General features: G+C 46.9%; 1 protein-coding gene across 1 annotated transcript in view; it reads left to right on the top strand.

Annotated features, from left to right (window-relative positions):
- LOC116957426 (nephrin-like) overlaps positions 1–23,768 on the top strand; it is a 79,866-nt gene that overhangs the window by 15,143 nt on the left and 40,955 nt on the right. The window contains exons 5-12 of the mRNA XM_076056186.1: positions 2,347–2,478; positions 8,764–8,845; positions 11,000–11,103; positions 12,197–12,318; positions 12,538–12,715; positions 19,803–19,972; positions 21,284–21,425; positions 23,477–23,601. Of these exons, the coding sequence (XP_075912301.1) occupies positions 2,347–2,478; positions 8,764–8,845; positions 11,000–11,103; positions 12,197–12,318; positions 12,538–12,715; positions 19,803–19,972; positions 21,284–21,425; positions 23,477–23,601 (1,055 nt within the window). The remainder of the gene's footprint in view (positions 1–2,346; positions 2,479–8,763; positions 8,846–10,999; positions 11,104–12,196; positions 12,319–12,537; positions 12,716–19,802; positions 19,973–21,283; positions 21,426–23,476; positions 23,602–23,768) is intronic.

The raw sequence follows: 23,768 nt of genomic DNA on the forward strand, positions 1-23,768 counted from the left end.
AGTGTGTTGCAGTGTAGTGCATAGTGTAGTGCATAGTGTAGTGTATAGTGTAGTGTATTACAGTATCGTGTCTTACTGTCTAGTGTAGCGTATAGCAGTGTAGTGTATAGTGTAGTGTATCATAGTATCGTGTATAGTGTAGTATATAGTGTAGTGTATTATAGTATCGTGTGTAGTGTATAGTGTAGTGTATTATAGTATCGTGTATAGTGTAGTGTATTACAGTATCGTGTCTTACTGTCTAGTGTAGCGTATAGCAGTGTAGTGCATAGTGTAGTGTATAGTGTAGTGTATTATAGTATCGTGTATTATTATCTACTGTAGTGTAGTGTATTGCAGTGTAGTGTATTGTAGTGTATAGTGTAGTGTATTATAGAATTGTGTATTATTTCCTTGTGTTGTGTATTGTAGTGTATAATGTAGTGTAGTATAGTGTGTTGTGTATAGTGTATGTTGTGTAGTTCATAGTGTAGTATGTTGTGTATTTCATAGTGTAGTGTATAGTGTAGTGTAGTATGTTGTGTAGTTCATAGTGTAGTGTATAGTGTAGTGTAGTTCATAGTGTAGTGTATAGTGTAGTGTAGTTCATAGTGTAGTATGTTGTGTAGTTCATAGTGTAGTATGTTGTGTAGTTCATAGTGTAGTATGTTGTGTAGTTCATAGTGTAGTATGTTGTGTAGTTCATAGTGTAGTATGTTGTGTAGTTCATAGTGTAGTATGTTGTGTAGTTCATAGTGTAGTATGTTGTGTAGTTCATAGTGTAGTATGTTGTGTAGTTCATAGTGTAGTATGTTGTGTAGTTCATAGTGTAGTATGTTGTGTAGTTCATAGTGTAGTATGTTGTGTAGTTCATAGTGTAGTATGTTGTGTAGTTCATAGTGTAGTATGTTGTGTAGTTCATAGTGTAGTATGTTGTGTAGTTCATAGTGTAGTATGTTGTGTAGTTCATAGTGTAGTATGTTGTGTAGTTCATAGTGTAGTATGTTGTGTAGTTCATAGTGTAGTATGTTGTGTAGTTCGTAGTGTAGTATGTTGTGTAGTTCGTAGTGTAGTATGTTGTGTAGTTCGTAGTGTAGTATGTTGTGTAGTTCGTAGTGTAGTATGTTGTGTAGTTCGTAGTGTAGTATGTTGTGTAGTTCGTAGTGTAGTATGTTGTGTAGTTCGTAGTGTAGTATGTTGTGTAGTTCGTAGTGTAGTATGTTGTGTAGTTCGTAGTGTAGTATGTTGTGTAGTTCGTAGTGTAGTATGTTGTGTAGTTCGTAGTGTAGTATGTTGTGTAGTTCGTAGTGTAGTATGTTGTGTAGTTCGTAGTGTAGTATGTTGTGTAGTTCGTAGTGTAGTATGTTGTGTAGTTCGTAGTGTAGTATGTTGTGTAGTTCGTAGTGTAGTATGTTGTGTAGTTCGTAGTGTAGTATGTTGTGTCATTCGTAGTGTAGTATGTTGTGTAGTTCGTAGTGTAGTATGTTGTGTAGTTCGTAGTGTAGTATGTTGTGTAGTTCGTAGTGTAGTATGTTGTGTAGTTCGTAGTGTAGTATGTTGTGTAGTTCGTAGTGTAGTATGTTGTGTAGTTCGTAGTGTAGTATGTTGTGTAGTTCGTAGTGTAGTATGTTGTGTAGTTCGTAGTGTAGTATGTTGTGTAGTTCGTAGTGTAGTATGTTGTGTAGTTCGTAGTGTAGTATGTTGTGTAGTTCGTAGTGTAGTATGTTGTGTAGTTCGTAGTGTAGTATGTTGTGTAGTTCGTAGTGTAGTATGTTGTGTAGTTCGTAGTGTAGTATGTTGTGTAGTTCGTAGTGTAGTATGTTGTGTAGTTCGTAGTGTAGTATGTTGTGTAGTTCGTAGTGTAGTATGTTGTGTAGTTCGTAGTGTAGTATGTTGTGTAGTTCGTAGTGTAGTATGTTGTGTAGTTCGTAGTGTAGTATGTTGTGTAGTTCGTAGTGTAGTATGTTGTGTAGTTCATAGTGTAGTATGTTGTGTAGTTCGTAGTGTAGTATGTTGTGTAGTTCGTAGTGTAGTATGTTGTGTAGTTCATAGTGTAGTATGTTGTGTAGTTCATAGTGTAGTATGTTGTGTAGTTCATAGTATAGTGTAGAGTATAGTGTAGTGTATAGTAGTGTAGTGTATAGTGTAGTGTATAGTAGTGTAGTGTATAGTGTAGTGTATAGTAGTGTAGTGTATAGTGTAGTGTATAGTAGTGTAGTGTATAGTGTAGTGTATAGTAGTGTAGTGTATAGTGTATAGTGTAGTGTATAGTAGTGTAGTGTATAGTGTAGTGTATACAGCATCTGAGAGCACGCGTTGTGTGGTCAGTGACGCTGGCTCTGTAACCCCCCCCTACCCCTGCGCCAGTCCCGCCCCAGCGTCCCGTGATCTTGGAGCACGTGGGGAGCGACTCCGTGACCTGGGTCGCCGGGGTCGAGGTCACGCTCACCTGCACGGCCACGGATGCCAAGCCACATGCACAGGTGCAGTGGCTGAGAGGTGAGCGTGGAGAGGGGGTGGGGTGGGCCATGTAGCCCGCGTGCCCAGCCACCGCATGCCTAAACAGCTTTTGTTCGGCCGGATGGAGGGGGGGCTTAACACGGGCTAGAGAAGAGACGGAGTGATGTGGTACAGGAGGACGTGGAGCTGAGTGGACTTGCCGATGACTGGTACCGGCGGTGGCAAGATCGGCCTCTGTGGAGGAGGCTCGTGAAGGACGCTGCTACTGGGCAGTTGGAGGCAGTCGCCCTCCAGCAACAACGGAGAGGGGGGGGGGAGGAGCGACGCTCACAACAACGAGCGGAGCGCCGGGTGGCTAAAGCACAGCGAGTTGGCACAGTAGGGGGGCACAAGTGGTGCATCAGCCAGTCATCTCAGTCATCTCAGTCAGTCGACCCGTGGCACTTGCTGGGTCTGCCCCGTGACCTCCTGCCAGCGGGCGTTCGACACTACACGTGGCCTCAACGTGCACCTAGCCTGGCACAAGCGTCGTGGTGACGTCACCGCCACTGAGTGAATGGTGGTTGTTGTGGTTGGTGGGGGTGAGGTGGGGTGGAGCGGTGGTGCAGCGGTTAGCGCTACGCTGCGCTACGAACCCGGCTTCCCGAGTTCGATTCTAGCTCGCAGCCACCATCGGTGACGGATGTCTGAACCGGTCCTGGGCCTCCCCTAGGTCGACTCAGCCTCAAATGAGTACCTGGTGCAGTGTGTAAACATTGCCACTCGGGATACAAAGGCGGTCGGGCGTGGTGCTGGCCACCCACCCCCCCTCGTGCGCTGTGCCGGCCTTCATAGGCGCTCGCTAACAGCACTTGCCCCAACAGTCTGTTAAGGCTATACGGATTGTATGTGTATGTATGTGTATAAGTATTGTATGTGTATGTATGTGTATAAGTATTGTGTGTATGTATAAGTATTGTATGCGTGTATATAAGTATTGTGTGTGTGTGTATATAGAAGTATTGTATGTATATATAAATATTGTGTGTGTATATATACGTATTGTGTGTGTGTGTATATAAGTATTGTGTGTGTGTGTGTATATAAGTATTGTGTGTGTGTATAAGTATTGTATGCGTGTGTGTGTGTATATATAAGTATTGTATGCGTTTGTGTGTATACATAAGTATTGTATGTGTGTGTGTGTATATATAAGTATTGTACGTGTGTATATATAAGTATTGTATGTGTGTGTATATAAGTATTGTACGTGTGTATATATAAGTATTGTATGTGTGTGTATATAAGTATTGTACGTGTGTATATATAAGTATTGTACGTGTGTATATATAAGTATTGTACGTGTGTATATATAAGTATTGTACGTGTGTATATATAAGTATTGTACGTGTGTATATATAAGTATTGTACGTGTGTATATATAAGTATTGTACGTGTGTATATATATAAGTATTGTACGTGTGTATATATATAAGTATTGTACGTGTGTATATATATAAGTATTGTACGTGTGTATATATATAAGTATTGTACGTGTGTATATATATAAGTATTGTACGTGTGTATATATATATAAGTATTGTACGTGTGTATATATATAAGTATTGTACGTGTGTATATATATAAGTATTGTACGTGTGTATATATATAAGTATTGTACGTGTGTATATATATATAAGTATTGTACGTGTGTATATATATAAGTATTGTACGTGTGTATATATATAAGTATTGTACGTGTGTATATATAAGTATTGTACGTGTGTATATATAAGTAGTGTACGTGTGTATATATATAAGTATTGTACGTGTGTATATATATAAGTATTGTACGTGTATATATATAAGTATTGTACGTGTGTGTATATATATAAGTATTGTACGTGTGTGTATATATATAAGTATTGTACGTGTGTGTATATATATAAGTATTGTACGTGTGTATATATATATAAGTATTGTACGTGTGTATATATATAAGTATTGTACGTGTGTATATATATAAGTATTGTGTGTGTGTATATATATAAGTATTGTGTGTGTGTGTATATATAAGTATTGTGTGTGTGTGTATATATAAGTATTGTGTGTGTGTGTATATATAAGTATTGTGTGTGTGTGTATATATAAGTATTGTGTGTGTGTGTATATATAAGTATTGTGTGTGTGTGTGTGATATATATAAGTATTGTGTGTGTGTGATATATATAAGTATTGTGTGTGTGTGATATATATAAGTATTGTGTGTGTGTGATATATATATAAGTATTGTGTGTGTGTGATATATATATAAGTATTGTGTGTGTGTGATATATATATAAGTATTGTGTGTGTATATATATATAAGTATTGTACGTGTGTATATATATAAGTATTGTACGTGTGTATATATATAAGTATTGTACGTGTGTATATATATAAGTATTGTACGTGTGTATATATATAAGTATTGTACGTGTGTATATATATATAAGTATTGTACGTGTGTATATATATAAGTATTGTACGTGTGTATATATATAAGTATTGTACGTGTGTATATATATATAAGTATTGTACGTGTGTATATATATAAGTATTGTACGTGTGTATATATATAAGTATTGTACGTGTGTATATATATAAGTATTGTACGTGTGTATATATATAAGTATTGTACGTGTGTATATATATAAGTATTGTACGTGTGTGTATATATATAAGTATTGTACGTGTGTGTATATATATAAGTATTGTACGTGTGTATATATATATAAGTATTGTACGTGTGTATATATATATATAAGTATTGTACGTGTGTATATATATAAGTATTGTGTGTGTGTGTATATATATAAGTATTGTGTGTGTGTGTATATATAAGTATTGTGTGTGTGTGTATATATAAGTATTGTGTGTGTGTGTATATATAAGTATTGTGTGTGTGTGTATATATAAGTATTGTGTGTGTGTGTGATATATATAAGTATTGTGTGTGTGTGTGTGTGATATATATAAGTATTGTGTGTGTGTGATATATATAAGTATTGTGTGTGTGTGATATATATATAAGTATTGTGTGTGTGTGATATATATATATAAGTATTGTGTGTGTGTGATATATATATAAGTATTGTGTGTGTGATATATATATATAAGTATTGTATGTGTGATATATAAGTATTGTGTGCGTGTGTGTATATATAAGTATTGTATGAGCGTGTGTATATATAAGTATTGTATGCGTGTGTGTATATATAAGTATTGTGTGTGTGTGTATATATAAGTATTGTATGTGTGTATATATAAGTATTGTGTGTGTGTGTGTATATATAAGTATTGTGTGTGTGTGTATATAAGTATTGTGTGTGTGTGTGTGTATATATATAAGTATTGTGTGTGTGTGTGTGTATATATAAGTATTGTGTGTGCGTGTGTATATATAAGTATTGTGTGCGCGTGTGTATATATAAGTATTGTATGCGTGCGTGTGTATATATAAGTATTGTATGCGTGTGTGTGTATATATAAGTATTGTATGCGTGTGTGTGTATATATAAGTATTGTATGCGTGTGTGTATATATAAGTATTGTATGTGTGTGTGTATATATAAGTATTGTATGTGTGTATATATAAGTATTGTATGTGTGTGTATATATAAGTATTGTGTGTGTGTATATATAAGTATTGTGTGTGTGTGTATATATAAGTATTGTGTGTGTGTGTGTATATATAAGTATTGTGTGTGTGTGTATATATAAGTATTGTATGTGTGTGTGTATATATAAGTATTGTATGTGTGTGTGTATATATAAGTATTGTATGTGTGTATATATAAGTATTGTGTGTGTGTGTATATATAAGTATTGTGTGTGTGTGTATATATAAGTATTGTGTGTGTGTGTGTATATATAAGTATTGTGTGTGTGTGTGTGTATATATAAGTATTGTGTGCGTGTGTGTATATATAAGTATTGTGTGCGCGTGTGTATATATAAGTATTGTGTGCGTGTGTGTATATATAAGTATTGTGTGCGCGTGTGTATATATAAGTATTGTGTGCGTGTGTGTATATATATAAGTATTGTATGCGTGTGTGTATATATATAAGTATTGTATGCGTGTATATATAAGTATTGTGTGTGTGTGTGTATATATAAGTATTGTATGTGTGTATATATAAGTATTGTATGTGTGTATATATAAGTATTGTGTGTGTGTATATATAAGTATTGTGTGTGTGTATATATAAGTATTGTGTGTGTGTATATATAAGTATTGTGTGTGTGTATATATAAGTATTGTGTGTGTGTATATATAAGTATTGTGTGTGTGTATATATAAGTATTGTGTGTGTGTATATATAAGTATTGTGTGTGTGTGTGTGTATATATAAGTATTGTGTGTGTGTGTGTGTATATATAAGTATTGTGTGTGTGTGTGTATATATAAGTATTGTGTGTGTGTGTATATAAGTATTGTGTGTGTGTGTATATATAAGTATTGTGTGTGTGTGTGTATATATATAAGTATTGTATGTGTGTGTGTGATATATATATAAGTATTGTATGTGTGATATATAAGTATTGTGTGCGTGTGTGTATATATAAGTATTGTATGAGCGTGTGTATATATAAGTATTGTATGCGTGTGTGTATATATAAGTATTGTGTGTGTGTATATATAAGTATTGTATGTGTGTATATATAAGTATTGTGTGTGTGTGTGTATATATAAGTATTGTGTGTGTGTGTATATAAGTATTGTGTGTGTGTGTGTATATATATAAGTATTGTGTGTGTGTGTGTGTATATATAAGTATTGTGTGTGCGTGTGTATATATAAGTATTGTGTGCGCGTGTGTATATATAAGTATTGTATGCGTGCGTGTGTATATATAAGTATTGTATGCGTGTGTGTGTATATATAAGTATTGTATGCGTGTGTGTGTATATATAAGTATTGTATGCGTGTGTGTATATATAAGTATTGTATGTGTGTGTGTATATATAAGTATTGTATGTGTGTATATATAAGTATTGTATGTGTGTATATATAAGTATTGTGTGTGTGTATATATAAGTATTGTGTGTGTGTGTATATATAAGTATTGTGTGTGTGTGTGTATATATAAGTATTGTGTGTGTGTGTATATATAAGTATTGTATGTGTGTGTGTATATATAAGTATTGTATGTGTGTGTGTATATATAAGTATTGTGTGTGTGTGTATATATAAGTATTGTGTGTGTGTGTATATATAAGTATTGTGTGTGTGTGTATATATAAGTATTGTGTGTGTGTGTGTGTATATATAAGTATTGTGTGTGTGTGTGTATATATAAGTATTGTGTGCGCGTGTGTATATATAAGTATTGTGTGCGTGTGTGTATATATAAGTATTGTGTGCGCGTGTGTATATATAAGTATTGTGTGCGTGTGTGTATATATATAAGTATTGTGTGCGTGTGTGTATATATATAAGTATTGTATGCGTGTGTGTATATATATAAGTATTGTATGCGTGTGTGTATATATATAAGTATTGTATGCGTGTATATATAAGTATTGTGTGTGTGTGTGTATATATAAGTATTGTATGTGTGTATATATAAGTATTGTGTGTGTGTATATATAAGTATTGTGTGTGTGTATATATAAGTATTGTGTGTGTGTATATATAAGTATTGTGTGTGTGTATATATAAGTATTGTGTGTGTGTGTATATATAAGTATTGTGTGTGTGTATATATAAGTATTGTGTGTGTGTATATATAAGTATTGTGTGTGTGTGTATATATAAGTATTGTGTGTGTGTGTGTGTATATATAAGTATTGTGTGTGTGTGTGTGTATATATAAGTATTGTGTGTGTGTGTGTATATATAAGTATTGTGTGTGTGTGTGTATATATAAGTATTGTGTGTGTGTGTGTATATATAAGTATTGTGTGTGTGTGTGTATATATAAGTATTGTGTGTGTGTGTGTATATATAAGTATTGTGTGTGTGTGTGTATATATATAAGTATTGTGTGCGTGTGTGTATATATAAGTATTGTGTGTGTATATATAAGTATTGCACGCGTGTGTGTGTATATATTATAAGTATTGTACGCGTGTGTGTGTATATATAAGTATTGTATGCGCGTGTGTGTATATATAAGTATTGTGTGTGTGTATATATAAGTATTGTACGCGTGTGTGTGTATATATAAGTATTGTACGTGTGTGTGTATATAAGTATTGTGCGTGTGTGTGTGTATATAAGTATTGTGCGTCTGTGTGTATAAGTATTGTATGCGTGTATGTGTGTGTATAAGTATTGTATGCGTGTGTGTGTCCCAGGGGAGGAACCACTGCCCGGTGTGGAGGTCTCCGTGTCCGAGGGGTCACAGCCCAGGCTCTTCGACTCGGTCGCAATCCTCCGGTGAGCCATGCTGAGCTACACCGTTCCACGGGGAGTGAGCAGTCCGAGTACAGGGACTCCTCTACTTACGAACGGATTAGGTTTAACATGTAGGCTTTCGCGACCAATATTATTCATAATAAAGGTTTTTGGGTTAGATCGCGTTTATTTATAAATGTGTCGTAACCCTCCACCACCCGACACGGCCAATCAGCAAAAAAAAGTGTCACGTTGACAAAAGACAAATAATTCACTACTTCAGCCCACCGGTGTGTTGAAGAGTTAATCCACATTTACAGTTTGAGTACGACGTTTCTCTGGTAAATACATCCAGCGTCATCGGGCAATTCGCTAGAATTGCCCGATATATAAAACCGGGAGCAAGCGAGGGCTTTACCATTCTGGCGAATTGCCCGATGACGCTGGATGTATTTACCAGCGAAACGTCGTACTCAAACTGTAAATGTGGATTAACTCTTCAACACACCGGTGGGCTGAAGTAGTGAATTATTTGTCTTTTGTCAACGTGACACTTTTTTTGCTGATTGGCCGTGTCGGGTGGTGGAGGGTTACGACACATTTATAAATAAACGCGATCTAACCCAAAAACCTTTATTATGAATCCAGGGGGTCTGTTCGTAAGTCGAATGTTCGACTCCAAAAACTTAATACGGCATGTACACTAAACACGGGGAATGGCTTTAAAAGTTGTATAATATCGCGTAGGCGTATATGCCATTGGTTCTTAATGTTCCGCAGATGTAGATGCACCGGTTCTTCACGTTCTATAGATGTAGATTTCATCCGGTTCTTCATGTTTTACAGATGTAGATGCCACTGGTTCTTCACGTTCTGCAGATGTAGATGCCACCGGTTTTCCATGTTCTGCAGATGTAGATGCCACTGGTTCTTCATGTTCTACAGAAGTAAATACCACTGGTTCATCATGTTCTGCAGATGTAGATGCCACTGGTTCTTCACGTACTGCAGATGTAGATGCCACTGGTTCTTCACATTCTGCAGATGTAGATGCCACTGGTTCTTCACATTCTGCAGATGTAGATGCCACTGGTTCTTCACGTTCTGCAGATGTAGATGCCACCGGTTTTCCATGTTCTGCAGATGTAGATGCCACTGGTTCTTCATGTTCTACAGAAGTAAATACCACTGGTTCATCATGTTCTGCAGATGTAGATGCCACTGGTTCTTCACGTACTGCAGATGTAGATGCCACTGGTTCTTCACATTCTGCAGATGTAGATGCCACTGGTTCTTCACATTCTGCAGATGTAGATGCCACTGGTTCTTCACGTTCTGCAGATGTAGATGCCACCACCTCCATCTATTGCGCAGCAGGTGAACTTATGACTCTCGGTCCGAATTTGCAACTGGACATACGGACAGATTTTTTGGGATCTCTGAATGTTCGTAAGTCGAATGTACATAAGTAGAGGAGTCCCTGTGCTCAGCCGAAGCTCCTGTGATGACACCCACCACTGAGAAAGACAAAGATCGGGATCGATGATGATGTCAACGATTACGTTGATGATGTTCATGATGATGACAGTAACATCGTTACAATAATAAAATTACAATGATGATATTTTTATTGTTTTATATATATTATATTATTTTGTTGTTTCTCTTCAACGTGACTTTACCGAAAAAACTAAGAATATGAATTACTGCAGTCACGAAAGCTTTAAATCAAAATACAATGATGATGTTAAAGCTTATATTGATGATGATCGTAACATCGTTATGATAATGATGATTATGATGATGACTATAATGACAGTGATTACGACGATGATGATGGCAACGATTACATTGACGATGATGGTAACATCTTTACAATAAAAACAATGATGATAGTGATGATAATAACAAGATCAATGAAGAAGATGATGATGATGTTGCTGATAATGACGAATAAAGACACCGATGACCATGGCGACGGCGGCCATGGCGGTGGTGGCCATGACGATGGCGGCCATGATGACGGCGGCCATTGTGGCGGCGGCCATTGCGATGGCGGCGGCGGCCATGGCGGCGGCGGCGGCCATGACGATGGTGGCCATGACGATGGCGGCCATGACGATGGCGGCCATGACGATGGCGGCCATGACGACCGTGGCCGTGGCGACGCTGATGGACGGTGCTGGCCGTGTCCAGGTTCGTGCCCAAGGCGACGGACAACGGAGTGTCGTTCTCCTGCTCAGCGGTCAACACGGCTCTGGACGCGCCCCGCGTCACCTCGCTACGTGCCAACGTGCACTGTGAGTTACCCCACCCCCGCGATTGAACAGGGGAGAGAGTGAACAAGGGAGAGAGTGAACAGGGGAGAGAGTGAACAAGGGGGAGAGTGAACAGGGGAGGGAGAGAGTGAACAAGGGGGAGAGTGAACAAGGGGGAGAGTGAACAAGGGGGAGAGTGAACAAGGGGGAGAGTGAACAAGGGGGAGAGTGAACAAGGGGGAGAGTGAACAAGGGGGAGAGTGAACAGGGGAGAGAGTGAACAGGGGAGAGAATGAGTGAGTGAACAGGGGAGGGAGAGAGTGAACAGGGGAGAGAGTGAACAGGGGAGAGAGTGAACAGGGGAGAGAGTGAACAGGGGAGAGAGTGAACAGGGGAGAGAGTGAACAGGGGAGAGAGTGAACAGGGGAGAGAGTGAACAGGGGAGAGAGTGAACAGGGGAGAGAGTGAACAGGGGAGAGAGTGAACAGGGGAGAGAGTGAACAACGGAGAGGGTGAACAAGGGGGAGAGTGAGAGTGAACAGGGGAGAGGGAGAGTGAACAAGGGGGAGAGTGAACAAGGGGGAGAGAGAGTGAACAAGGAAGAGAGTGAACAAGGGGGAGAGTGAACAAGTGAACAGGGGAGGGAGAGAGTGAACAGGGGAGGGAGAGAGTGAACAGGGGAGGGAGAGAGTGAACAGGGGAGGGAGAGAGTGAACAGGGGAGGGAGAGAGTGAACAGGGGAGAGAGTGAACAACGGAGAGAGTGAACAAGGGGGAGAGTGAACAAGGGGGAGAATGAGTGAGTGAACAGGGGAGGGAGAGAGTGAACAAGGGAGGGAGAGAGTGAACAAGGGAGAGAGTGAACAACGGAGAGAGTGAACAAAGGGGAGAGTGAACAAGGGGGAGAGTGAACAAGGGGGAGAGTGAACAAGTGGGAGAGTGAACAAGTGGGAGAGTGAACAAGGGGGAGAGTGAACAAGGGGGAGAGTGAACAAGGGGGAGAGTGAACAAGGGGGAGAGTGAACAAGGGGGAGAGTGAACGAGTGAACAGGGGAGGGGGAGAGTGGACAGGTGAGGAGTGTACAGGTGAGGAGTGTACAGGTGAGCTGACCTCTCCGTCGACTCTTGCCCGGCAGTCCCCCCGGGCCCGCCCTGGGTGGAGGGGTTGGAGGGTCGCCCACTGAGGGAGGGTGACGGCCTGAACCTACGGTGCCAGTCTCAGGGGGGCAACCCCCTTGCCACCCTGCAGTGGAGCAAGGTGAGCATGCTCACCACTCGCCACCGCTGCTCACCACTGCTACACTCGCCGCTACACTCGCCGCTACACTCGCCGCTGCACTCGCCACTGCACTCGCGATCACTACACTCAACACTGCACTCACCGCCACGGACTCGCCACCGCTGCACCCAACGCTCGACCCTCACCGCCATCCTCACCACCGTTCGCCGCCGCGTGCACGGGCGTCGGGGTGAGCAGGGCGAGGAGGTGCTGCTCACCACGTGGGAGAGCGACGATGTGGCGCTGCCCCCGCTGTCGCGCAGCGTCCTCGCCCTCGCCCTGCGGCCCGAGCACAACCTCGTCACGCTCACCTGCGAGGCCACCAACCTCGTCGCGCCAGCTCCCATGACCGCCACCGTCACCCTGCGCGTGCTCTGTGAGTCCGCGCAAGCCGCGTCGGGCCCCGTCGCCTCGTCGCCACACCGCGTAACCTCGTCAGCTCGTTTGACTACCTCGTCACTTGACCTTGTAGCCTCACCTCATCTGGCCACCCTTGTCGCCTCGCCTCTTCGCCTCGTCTGAACACCTCCGCTGTCAGCCGGGGTCTCTGGGGAGGTCTGCACCGCGTACCCAAAGCAGCCATTGCAGCTGCGTGAGTCACAGTCCCAAACCTCCCCCATTTACCCTCGACGTCAGGAGGAGTGGGGGACGATGACAACCCCAGCCGCAAGCGATGATGAAATTCTCGCTTGGAACTTTCATCAGCTAACTGAGACCAGGCCACTATGGGCTTGAATTTGGTCTTGGGTGTGCACTCACCACCAGCCGATGGTCAGTGGGCAGATCATCTCCACGGTACGTCCTGGTGTCAAGGACATGGGCCCCCATCCACTGTTCCGTCACTATGTAGTCCAGCAGATGTTCTTGCTTGGGCCCGGCGTGCAACCATGATGTTGTGTAGATGTTCCGATGCCGGAACAGCGTGTTGGTAATTACAAGGCCATGGGCTGCACAGAAGTCTAGCAGCCTCCTACCCTTGTTATTGAACTGATCTGGCCCATGTCTTCCAATCACTCCAGACCAGGTGCCAGCATCATGACCAACTCGGGCATTGAAGTTACCCAAAAGGATCCCGAGGGGCCACTTTAGCCAGCACCTGTGACAGGAGTTCATAGAAGGCATCTAACTCATCGACCTTTCCTGCATCCCTCCACTGATGTTAATCTTCGGTGGGGGTATAAATAACCACGACCACCACTCCTCGCATCTGGTTGATGGGAAGGTGAGCCCAAAGTAGCCTGGGGCTTACAGCTTCCCACACCTCACCGCCAGGAGCCAGAGCCGGTTCACCGGACCTCCTGAACACCACAGAGATCCAAGCGGTACCGGTCCAGCTCCTGACAGAGGAGTGGCAGCCTCTCCTCCACAGTGAGCATTGCACGCCGCCACCCGTAGTGGATTTTTGCTGTTTCTGGAGGAACCCCGAGGGGAAAAATTCAATCTCCTGGCTCCGCCAAATGGGGTTCGGCCAGGAGACGTCACGGACGCCTGTCCCCCCGGGGCCTCCGGCACAAGCTTATTGATATTTGTTTCGTGGTTTCGTGGTAATGAATTGAAGGTGGAGGGGTTACCAGCCACTCGCACCCGTCTAGAGCCCCGTTTAGCCGCTGTGGTGGCTACAAACGCCATGAGGGGAATGGCAAATCTAAATAGGTCCTGCCCCCCACGGCACTGCCCATCACAGCGTTACCATCCGGCACCAACGAGGAGGTATAGGTTGTTCTGCCACACACACACACACACACACCTACACGCACACCTACACGCACACACAGACACACACCTACAACAACAACAACCGCCATTCGCCACTAAGTGGCGGTGACGTCACCACGACGCTTGTGCCAGGCTATGTGCACCCTGAGGCCACGTGAAGTGTCGAACACCCGCTGGCAGGAGGTCACGGGGCAGACCCAGGTGCCACGGGTCGACTGACTGAGATGACTGGCTGATGCACCACCTGTGCCCCCTATTGTGCCAACCTGCTGTGTTTTAGCCACCCGGCGCTCCGCTCGTTGTTGTGAGCGTCGCTCCTCTGCCCTCCGTTGTTGTTGGAGGGGGACTACCTCCAACTGCCCAGTAGCGTCCTTCACGAGCCTCCTCCACAGAGGCCAATCTTGACACAGCAAGTCCACTCAGCTCCACGTCCTCCTGTACCACATCACTCCATCTCTTCTCTAGCCCGTGCCGCGCCCGCTTAGCCCCCTCAATCCGGCCGAACAAAAGCTGTTTCGGCATGCGGTGGCTGGGCATGCGGGCTACATGACCCAGCCATCGCAGCCTTCCCCGCCGGAGGAGCTCACCGATGGGCCCTTGCCCCGATCTTTCAAGGATTTGTGAGCTCCTCACACAATCCAGTCTGGTTAAACCCAGGATGGATCGTAGGCAGGCCAGCCTAAATGTTTCTAACCGGCGAAGATGTTCCATTAGGGGGGTCCACGTTTCGCAAGCGTAGAGAAGGGAGGGAATGACCGTGGCCGAGAAGACCTGAAGCTTAGTGCGGAGCGACAGACCAGGTAGCTTCCACACAGCGTTACGCAACCGATGAAAAGATATTGCCGCTCGACTGATTCGGAGTGAGACCTCTGCTGTTAAACTGGAGCCGGTCATAAGCACACTGCCCAGGTATGGGAAACTCTCCACTCTCCACAACTGCCCCATCACCGATTGGGAGTTGTGGGGGTGGAGTGTCCGATGGTACAAAATACCCAGGCAGGTGCTTAGTTTTGGTGGGGCTGATGGTAAGGCCCCACCTCTTAGTGGCACGCTCCAGTCTCAGCAGCAGCGTCTCCAACTCCTCCTCTGAATGAGCAGCTATTACCAAATCATCAGCATACATGACGTGGTTGAGCAATAGGGAGCCATCCCTTGACCGCACCCGGGCGTCGATCAGCCTCTCATTATATCTGTACCATATGGAGATTCCCCCGGTACAGCTATTGAAGGTAAAGTCACGTAGAATGAGAATAAAATAATAAATTGATAAAATAAAATAACACAATAATATTCTCACGACGTTTCGGCCACAACACAAGCGGCCTTCATCAGGTGAAGGGGCGAGACTGTCTGGTAGGACAGCGCTGGAGTGAAAGAGCCACGTTCAGATCACGGCCTTTAAGCCTCAAATTTCAGCACCACGGATAGCTACGGGCCCCGTTCAGACGGACGAGTTCGTCCATGGTCGGAACAGAGGAGGGGGAGAGAGACAGCTGCGAGGCCCTAGTATACTCCATGTTGTAAAACTATACCATTAACCGTGGTGTGAGAGGTATTAAGAGGCAATGCTGGCGAAAGAGCTGCGGTCTGAAGGTCATCGTAAAAATGCAATTAATTAAGAACATAAATTATTTAAAACATCTTTCCAGTGGTTACTAAGCTTGAATCCATCTTCTCGGTTGAAATTGTCTCTGTGCTTGTATATGTGAATGGCCTCATGAACGAATCTCTCATGGTAGCCGGTTGGTTTGCAAAGAACCTCCGTCTTGGAGAAGTCAATGTCATGTGAGCCCACTGAATTATAACAGTGATCTGCCACGGCAGAGGAGTTCGTCCTACCGTGTTTCAAGTCTGCTTTATGTTCGCGGATGCGGTCCGAGATATGTCTTTTGGTTTCTCCAATGTAGCTACTACCACAGAGGCACTTTAGTTTGTAAACGCCCGGGTACTGTATGTCAGGAACAGCATCTTTTACAGATGGAACTAAATGACGGATTTTATGTACTGTGTTGAATCGGACCTGGATCTTGTGTTTATTCAGGATTTTGGAGATCTTTTTAGTGACCCCTGCAATGTAGGGTAAGGTGATGGTTTTGAGTGGCTCCACAAGAGGATCCTTCTTCATGACTGGAGTGATGGCTTTGCGGATTGTGTAGTCGGAGTAGCCATTAGCCCTGAGAGCCTGGTGTACGTGCTTGAGTTCACTGGTAATGTGTTCCTGGTCGGAAATGCATTGGGCTCTATGGTATAGAGTCTTGATGAGGGAGTTCTTCTGGGGTGGATGGTGGTGGGAATCCGGTTTCAAGTAAGCATCTGTATGGGTAGCTTTCCTGTAGACAGAGTGGCTCATTGAACCATCATGTCTCCTTTTAATTAAGACATCCAAAAAGGGTAGTTTGCCATCTTTTTCGACCTCCATGGTAAATCTGATGGCTGGGTGTATGGAATTGATGTGGTCGTGGAATTGGTCTAGAGCAGGCTGGCCATGTGGCCAGATGACAAAGGTGTCATCAACGTACCTCTTCCATAAGGTCGGGCGTAGAGTGGCAGTCTGGATGGCGTCAGTTTCAAATGTTTCCATGAATACGTTGGCTACAACCGGAGATAGGGGGGAGCCCATTGGGGTGCCCTCAGTTTGTTTGTAGAAAGTTCCATTCCAGGTGAAGTATGTGTTGGTTAAGCAATGTCTCACCAGGGGGGGTACATCAGTATGCAGTCCTTGATGAACCAAGTCTTCAATGATAGCGATGGTGTCAGGTACCGGGACTTTGGTGAACAAGGACACCACATCAAAACTGACAAGCAGGTCGTTTGGGGACAGGGAAATGCCTTTGATTGTCGATACCAGGTGAGTAGAATTTAGTACCGCAGAGGTGGTTTTTCCAGTGAAAGGTCGCAGTATATCAGCAAGAAAACGTGCCAGTTTGTAGGTGGGGGAGCTGATAGTAGAGACGATGGAACGAAGGGGTGTATCTTCTTTGTGTATCTTTGGAAGGCCATATAATCTTGGTGGTCTGGCAGCAGAGGGTTTCAACGAGAACTGTTTGATCTCATCAATTAATGCTGTTGAATCAGAGATGATTTTGTTCGTTTTGGTGACCAGGCTGTTGGTGGGATCTCTTTTTATTTTTGTATAGCTGCCATCGTTGAGTAGTTCTTGAATTTTGTTGTTATATTCTGTTTTGTCCATGATGACAGTGGCATTGCCTTTGTCGGCTGAGAGGACGACAATATCATCCCTCTTTTTAATTGAGATAATTCAAAACGTTCGTCTTTGCTGATGTTGCTGGGTGGCAACTTAGCGTTTTTGAGGGTTGCAGTGATTTCAGATCTTGCTACGTCTGCAGAGATGTGACTCAAGCCCTTGAGTGCAACGTCAACATGGGCAATGATATCATTAACCGGTAAGTGTCTCGGTGTGACAGCAAAGTTTAGACCTTTAGCTAAAACAGATTTCAGACCATCAGAAATGGAACTGTTACTGCGATTAATTACGACTTTCTTGACGTCTATCAATCCATCCCAGAAGAACTCCCTCATCAAGACTCTATACCACAGAGCCCAATGCATTTCCGACCAGGAACACATTACCAGTGAACTCAAGCACGTACACCAGGCTCTCAGGGCTAATGGCTACTCCGACTACACAATCCGCAAAGCCATCACTCCAGTCATGAAGAAGGATCCTCTTGTGGAGCCACTCAAAACCATCACCTTACCCTACATTGCAGGGGTCACTAAAAAGATCTCCAAAATCCTGAATAAACACAAGATCCAGGTCCGATTCAACACAGTACATAAAATCCGTGATTTAGTTCCATCTGTAAAAGATGCTGTTCCAGACATACAGTACCCGGGCGTTTACAAACTAAAGTGCCTCTGTGATAGTAGCTACATTGAAGAAACCAAAAGACATATCTCGGACCGCATCCGCGAACATAAAGCAGACTTGAAACACGGTAGGACGAACTCCTCTGCCGTGGCAGATCACTGTTATAATTCAGTGGGCTCATATGACATTGACTTCTCCAAGACGGAGGTTCTTTGCAAACCAACCGGCTACCATGAGAGATTCGTTCATGAGGCCATTCACATATACAAGCACAGAGACAATTTCAACCGAGAAGATGGATTCAGGCTTAGTAACCACTGGAAAGATGTTTTAAATAATTTCTGTTCTTAATTAATTGCATTTTTACGATGACCTTCAGACCGCAGCTCTTTCGCCAGCATTGCCTCTTAATACCTCTCACACCACGGTTAATGGTATGGTTTACAACATGGAGTATAACAGCGCCTCGCAGCTGTCTCTCTCCCCCTCCTCTGTTCCGACCATGGACGAACTCGTCCGTCTGAACGGGGCCCGTAGCTATCCGTGGTGCTGAAATTTGAGGCTTAAAGGCCGTGATCTGAACGTGGCTCTTTCACTCCAGCGCTGTCCTACCAGACAGTCTCGCCCCTTCACCTGATGAAGGCCGCTTGTGTTGTGGCCGAAACGTCGTGAGAATATTATTGTGTTATTTTATTTTATCAATTTATTATTTTATTCTCATTCTACGTGACTTTACCGAAAGAACCAAAGAAGATGAATCATTGCAGTCACGAAAGCTTTAAATCGAAAGCTATTGAAGGCTTCACGAACTACTTGGTCAAAATAGATGTTAAATAATGTGGGAGCCAGAGGATATCCCTTTCGCACCCCAAGGTGTACCGGGAATGGCTCGGACTCCCGGCCACGTAGTTTTACATGGGCCCGCTCACCATCATGAAGGTCCTTAATGCCAGGACCTTTCCCGGCACACTGAGGAGTGAAATGCCCCTGTAGTTGTTATAGTCTGTGCGGTCCCCCTTCTGGTGGTCCCCCTTCTTAAAGAGGGGGACCACCAGGGCATCCTTCCAATCCTGTGGAACCCGTCCAGTGGTCCAGACTGTTGTTATGATGTCATATAGGGCAGTCTGTGCACAAACTCCACCCTCCCTCAGTATTTCGCTTGGGAGATCATCTCTGCCCGCTGCCTTTCCTGGTCTCAGACTCTGGATCGCCCTCAGTACTTCCTCAACAGATGGCACCTCAGCCAGCCACTCACAGAGGGTGACTTCTTCCAATATTTGATGCACCGCAGCCTCAGCAGGGTCAATCCTCACTTTGTGCCACGATGTTTTCCTGGCTGAGGGATTTTCCCTCCCCCAGGACCTCACAGAAATGCTCAGCAAATCTGCAAACCTGTTCCTGGGGGTCGGAGATTGGATCACCGTTTTTGCCCCTAATGCTGGTAATAGGTGTGGCGCTGCAGGTTACTTTTTTGATGGAGCTAAATACACCTACACACACACACACGCAGACCCACACCTACACGCACACCTACACACACCTACACACACACAACGTGTCAACGGTGAGATATGTTGGCTGCGTCATCTTCCTCCTCTTCCTCTTCTTCGTCCTTTTCTTCTTCCTCTTCTTCCTCCTATTCTTCCTCTTCTTCCTCTTCTTCTTCCTCTTCCTCCTATTCTTCCTCCTCTTCCCGTCTTTCTCTTATTCCTCCTCCTCCACTTCCTCTTCTTCCTCCTCTTCCACCTCTTCCTCTTCTTCCTTTTCTTCCTCCTCTTCCTCTTCTTCCTCCTCTTCCTCTTCTTCCTCCTCCTCTTCTTCCTCTTCCTCCTATTCTTCCTCCTCTTCCCGTCTTTCTCTTATTCCTCCTCCTCTTCTTCCTCCTCTTCCTCCCCTTCCTCTTCCTCCTCGTCAGTCGGGCCCGCGGAGGTGACGCTGCTGGGCTTCGCCGAGGGCTCCGGCTTGGTGGAGGGCCAGGCGCTGTCGGTGGCCTGCGTCGCCTCCGCCAGCAACCCCCCGCCCACCATCCGCTGGTGGGCGGGGGGGCGCCAGCTCCAGGCCGACAACGACACCACCTACGAGGAGGTGAGGGGTGGTGGGGGGGTAGTGGGTGGGTGGGGGTACACGGTAGGTGGGTGGGTGGGGTACACGGTAGGTGGGTGGGTGGGGTACACGGTAGGTGGGTGGGTGGGGTACACGGCGGGTGGGTGGGGTACACGGCAGGTGGGTGGGTGGGGTACACGGTAGGTGGGTGGGTGGGGTACACGGTAGGTGGGTGGGTGGGGTACACGGCGGGTGGGTGGGGTACACGGTGGGTGGGTGGGTGGTGTACACGGCAGGTGGGTGGGTGGGGTACACGGCGGGTGGGTGGGGTACACGGTAGGTGGGTGGGTGGGGTACACGGCAGGTGGGTGGGTGGGGTACACGGCAGGTGGGTGGGTGGGGTACACGGTAGGTGGGTGGGTGGGGTACACGGCGGGTGGGTGGGGTACACGGTAGGTGGGTGGGTGGGGTACACGGCAGGTGGGTGGGTGGGGTACACGGTAGGTGGGTGGGTGGGGTACACGGTAGGTGGGTGGGGTACACGGCAGGTGGGTGGGTGTGGTATACGGTGGGTGGGTGTGGTACACGGTAGTTGGGTGGGGTACAGGGTAGGTGGGTGAGTGGGTGGGGTACACGGTAGGTGGGTGGGTAGGGTACACGGCAGGTGGGTGGGTGTGGTATATGGTGGGTGGGTGTGGTACACGGCAGGTGGGTGGGTGGGGTACAGGGTAGGTGGGTGGGTGGGTAGGGTACACGGCAGGTGGGTGGGTGGGTGGGGTACAGGGTAGGTGGGTGGGTGGGTGGGGTACACGGTAGGTGGGTGGGTGGGGTACACGGCAGGTGGGTGGGTGTGGTACACGGTAGTTGGGTGGGGTACAGGGTAGGTGGGTGGGTGGGTGGGGTACACGGTAGGTGGGTGGGTAGGTGGGGTACAGGGTAGGTGGGTGGGTGGGTGGGGTACAGGGTAGGTGGGTGGGTGGGGTACAGGGTAGATGAGTGGGTAGGTGGGGTACAGGGTAGGTGGGTGGGTGGGTGGGGTACAGGGTACACGGTAGGTGGGTGGGTGGGGTACACGGTAGGTGGGTGGGTGGGTGAGTGGGCTACACGGTGTATTGAGTCATCTCTACCATGACCCCCTTACAGTCGGCTGTACATGTGTCACGCACCACCTCCGCTTAGTGCCGCCCATTGCCCCCTACCCCCCGCCCCCCTACCCCCCCTCGCCCCCCTACCCCCCCTCGCCCCCCTACCCCCCCTCGCCCCCCTACCCCCCCTCGCCCCCCTACCCCCCTCTCACCCCCCTACCCCCTCTGGCCCACCTACCCCCCCCCCCGCCCCCGTCCGTGCCCACAGGGCCCCAACGGGGGCCACGTGACGGTGAGCAACCTGACGTACACGGTGACGCGCGAGCAGAACGGCATGACCCTGACGTGCGAGGCGGCCAACGAGGCGCTCTTCACCACACGCTCCGCCACCAGGGTCGTCAAGGTCTACTGTGAGTCGCCAGCCGGCTAGCCAGCTACCCAGCTAGCCAGCTACCCAGCTACCCAGCTAGCCAGCTACCCAGCTACCAAGCTACCCAGCTACCCAGCTAGCCGGCTACCCAGCTACCCAGCTACCCAGCCAGCCAGCTACCCAACTACCCGGCTAGCCAGCTACCCAGCTACCCAGCTACCCGGCTACCCAGCTACCAAGCTACCCAGCTACCAAGCTACCCAGCTGCCCGGCTAGCCAGCTACCCGGCTAGCCAGCTACCCAGCTAGCCAGCTACCCGGCTAGCCAGCTACCCGGCTAGCCAGCTACCCAGCTAGCCAGCTACCCAGCTACCCGGCTACCCAGCTACCAAGCTACCCAGCTACCCGGCTAGCCAGCTACCCGGCTAGCCAGCTACCCGGCTAGCCAGCTACCCGGCTAGCCAGCTAGCCGGCTACCCAGCTAGCCGGCTACCCAGCTAGCCAGATACCCAGCTAGCCAGCTAGCCAGCTACCCGGCTAGCCAGCCAGCTAGCTACCCAGCCAGCTAGCCAGCTACCCAACCAGCTATCTAACTAGCTAGCCAGCTACCCAGCTACCCAGCCAGCTACCCAGCTAACCAGCCAGCTACCCAGCTAACCAGCCAGCCAGCTAACCAACCAGCTACCTAGCTAGCCAGCTACCTAGCCAGCCAGCTAGCCAACCAGCTACCCAGCTAGCCAGCTACCCAGCCAGCCAGCTCCCCACCAGCTAGCCAGCCAGCTAACCAGCTACCCAGCCAGCCAGCTACCCAACCAGCTACCTAGCCAGCCAGCTAGCCAACCAGCCAGCTACCCAGTTAGCCAGCAAGCCAACCAGCTACCCAGCCAGCCAGCTACCCAACCAGCTACCCAGCTAGCCAGCTACCCAGCCAGCTACCCAGCCAGCTACCCAGCTACCCAGCCAGCCAGCTACTTAGCTACCCAGCTACCCAGCTAGCCAGCTAGCCAGCCAGCCAGCTACCCAGCCAGCTACCTAGCCAGCCAGCTAGCCAACCAGCCAGCTACCCAGCTAGCCAGCTAGCCAACCAGCTACCCAGCTAGCCAGCTACCCAGCCAGCTACTCAGCTACCCAGCTAGCCAGCCAGCCAGCCAGCTACTTAGCTACCCAGCTACCCAACCAGCTACCCAGTCAGCTACTCAGCTACCCAGCTAGCCAGCCAGCCAGCTACTTAGCTACCCAGCTAGCCAGCTACCCAGCCAGCTACCCAGCTAGCCAGCCAGCCAGCTACCCAGCTAGCAAGCTACCCAGCTAGCCAGTCAGCTAGCCAGCTACCCAGCCAGCTACCCAGCTACCCAGCCAGCTACCCAGCTACCCAGCCAGCCAGCTACCAAGCTACCCAGCCAGCCCCCTCATGTGCCATGCCGGCCTTCATAGGCGCTGCTACTTGCTAACTGCACTTGCCCCAAACGTATGCTAAGGCTACACGGGGCACATTTATCTTGCGTGTTGTGTGGGGTGTCTGGGGTGTGGTGGGTTATTATGTGTGTGTGTGGTGTGTGTTGTGTATGGTGTGTGTGTGGTGTCTGTATGTGGTGTGTGTGTGTGGTGTGTGTGTGTGGTGTCTGTATGTGGTGTGTGTGTGTGGTGTCTGTATGTGGTGTGTGTGTGTGGTGTCTGTATGTGGTGTGTGTGTGTGGTGTCTGTATGTGGTGTGTGTGTGGTGTCTGTATGTGGTGTGGTGTCTGTATGTGGTGTGGTGTGTGTGGTGTCTATATGGTGTGTGTGGTGTGTGTGTGGTGTGTGAGTGTGTGTGTGTGTGATGTGTGTGTGGTATGTGTGTGGTGTGTGTGTGGTGTGTGAGTGTGTGTGTGTGGTGTCTGTGTATGTGGTGTGTGTTGTGTATGGTGAGTGTGTGTGTGTGGTGTGTGTGATGTGTGTGTGGTGTGTGTGTGTGGTGTGTGTGTGGTGTGTGTGTGGTATGTGTGTGTGGTATGTGTGGTGTGTGCGGTGTGTGTGGTGTGTCTGTGTGGTGTGTCTGTGTGGTGTGTGCGTGATGTGTGTGTGGTGTGTGTGTGGTGTGTGTGTGGTGTAGACCGGCCGGAGCGGGTGTGGATCGAGGGCTACGAGGAGGGCCGCGTGGTGCCCGCTGGCACCGTGCTGCGCATCACGTGCTACGCCAGCGGGGGCCACCCTCCCGCCACCCTCCTGTGGACCAAGGTGTCCACCACGCGTCCACCACTCGTCTACCGCTCGTCTATCGCTCGTTCACCGCTCGCTCATCCACCACGCATCCACCGCTCGTTCACCGCACGTCCACCGCTAGTTCGCCGCTCGTTCGCCGCTCGTTCACCGCTCGCTCGTCCACCACGCGTCCACCACTCGTT

This window comes from Petromyzon marinus, chromosome 74, assembly GCF_048934315.1.
Source record: "Petromyzon marinus isolate PM22_M1 ecotype Great Lakes invasive population chromosome 74, UKy_Petmar_22M1.pri1.0, whole genome shotgun sequence".
NCBI classification, from domain to species: Eukaryota; Metazoa; Chordata; class Hyperoartia; order Petromyzontiformes; family Petromyzontidae; genus Petromyzon; species Petromyzon marinus.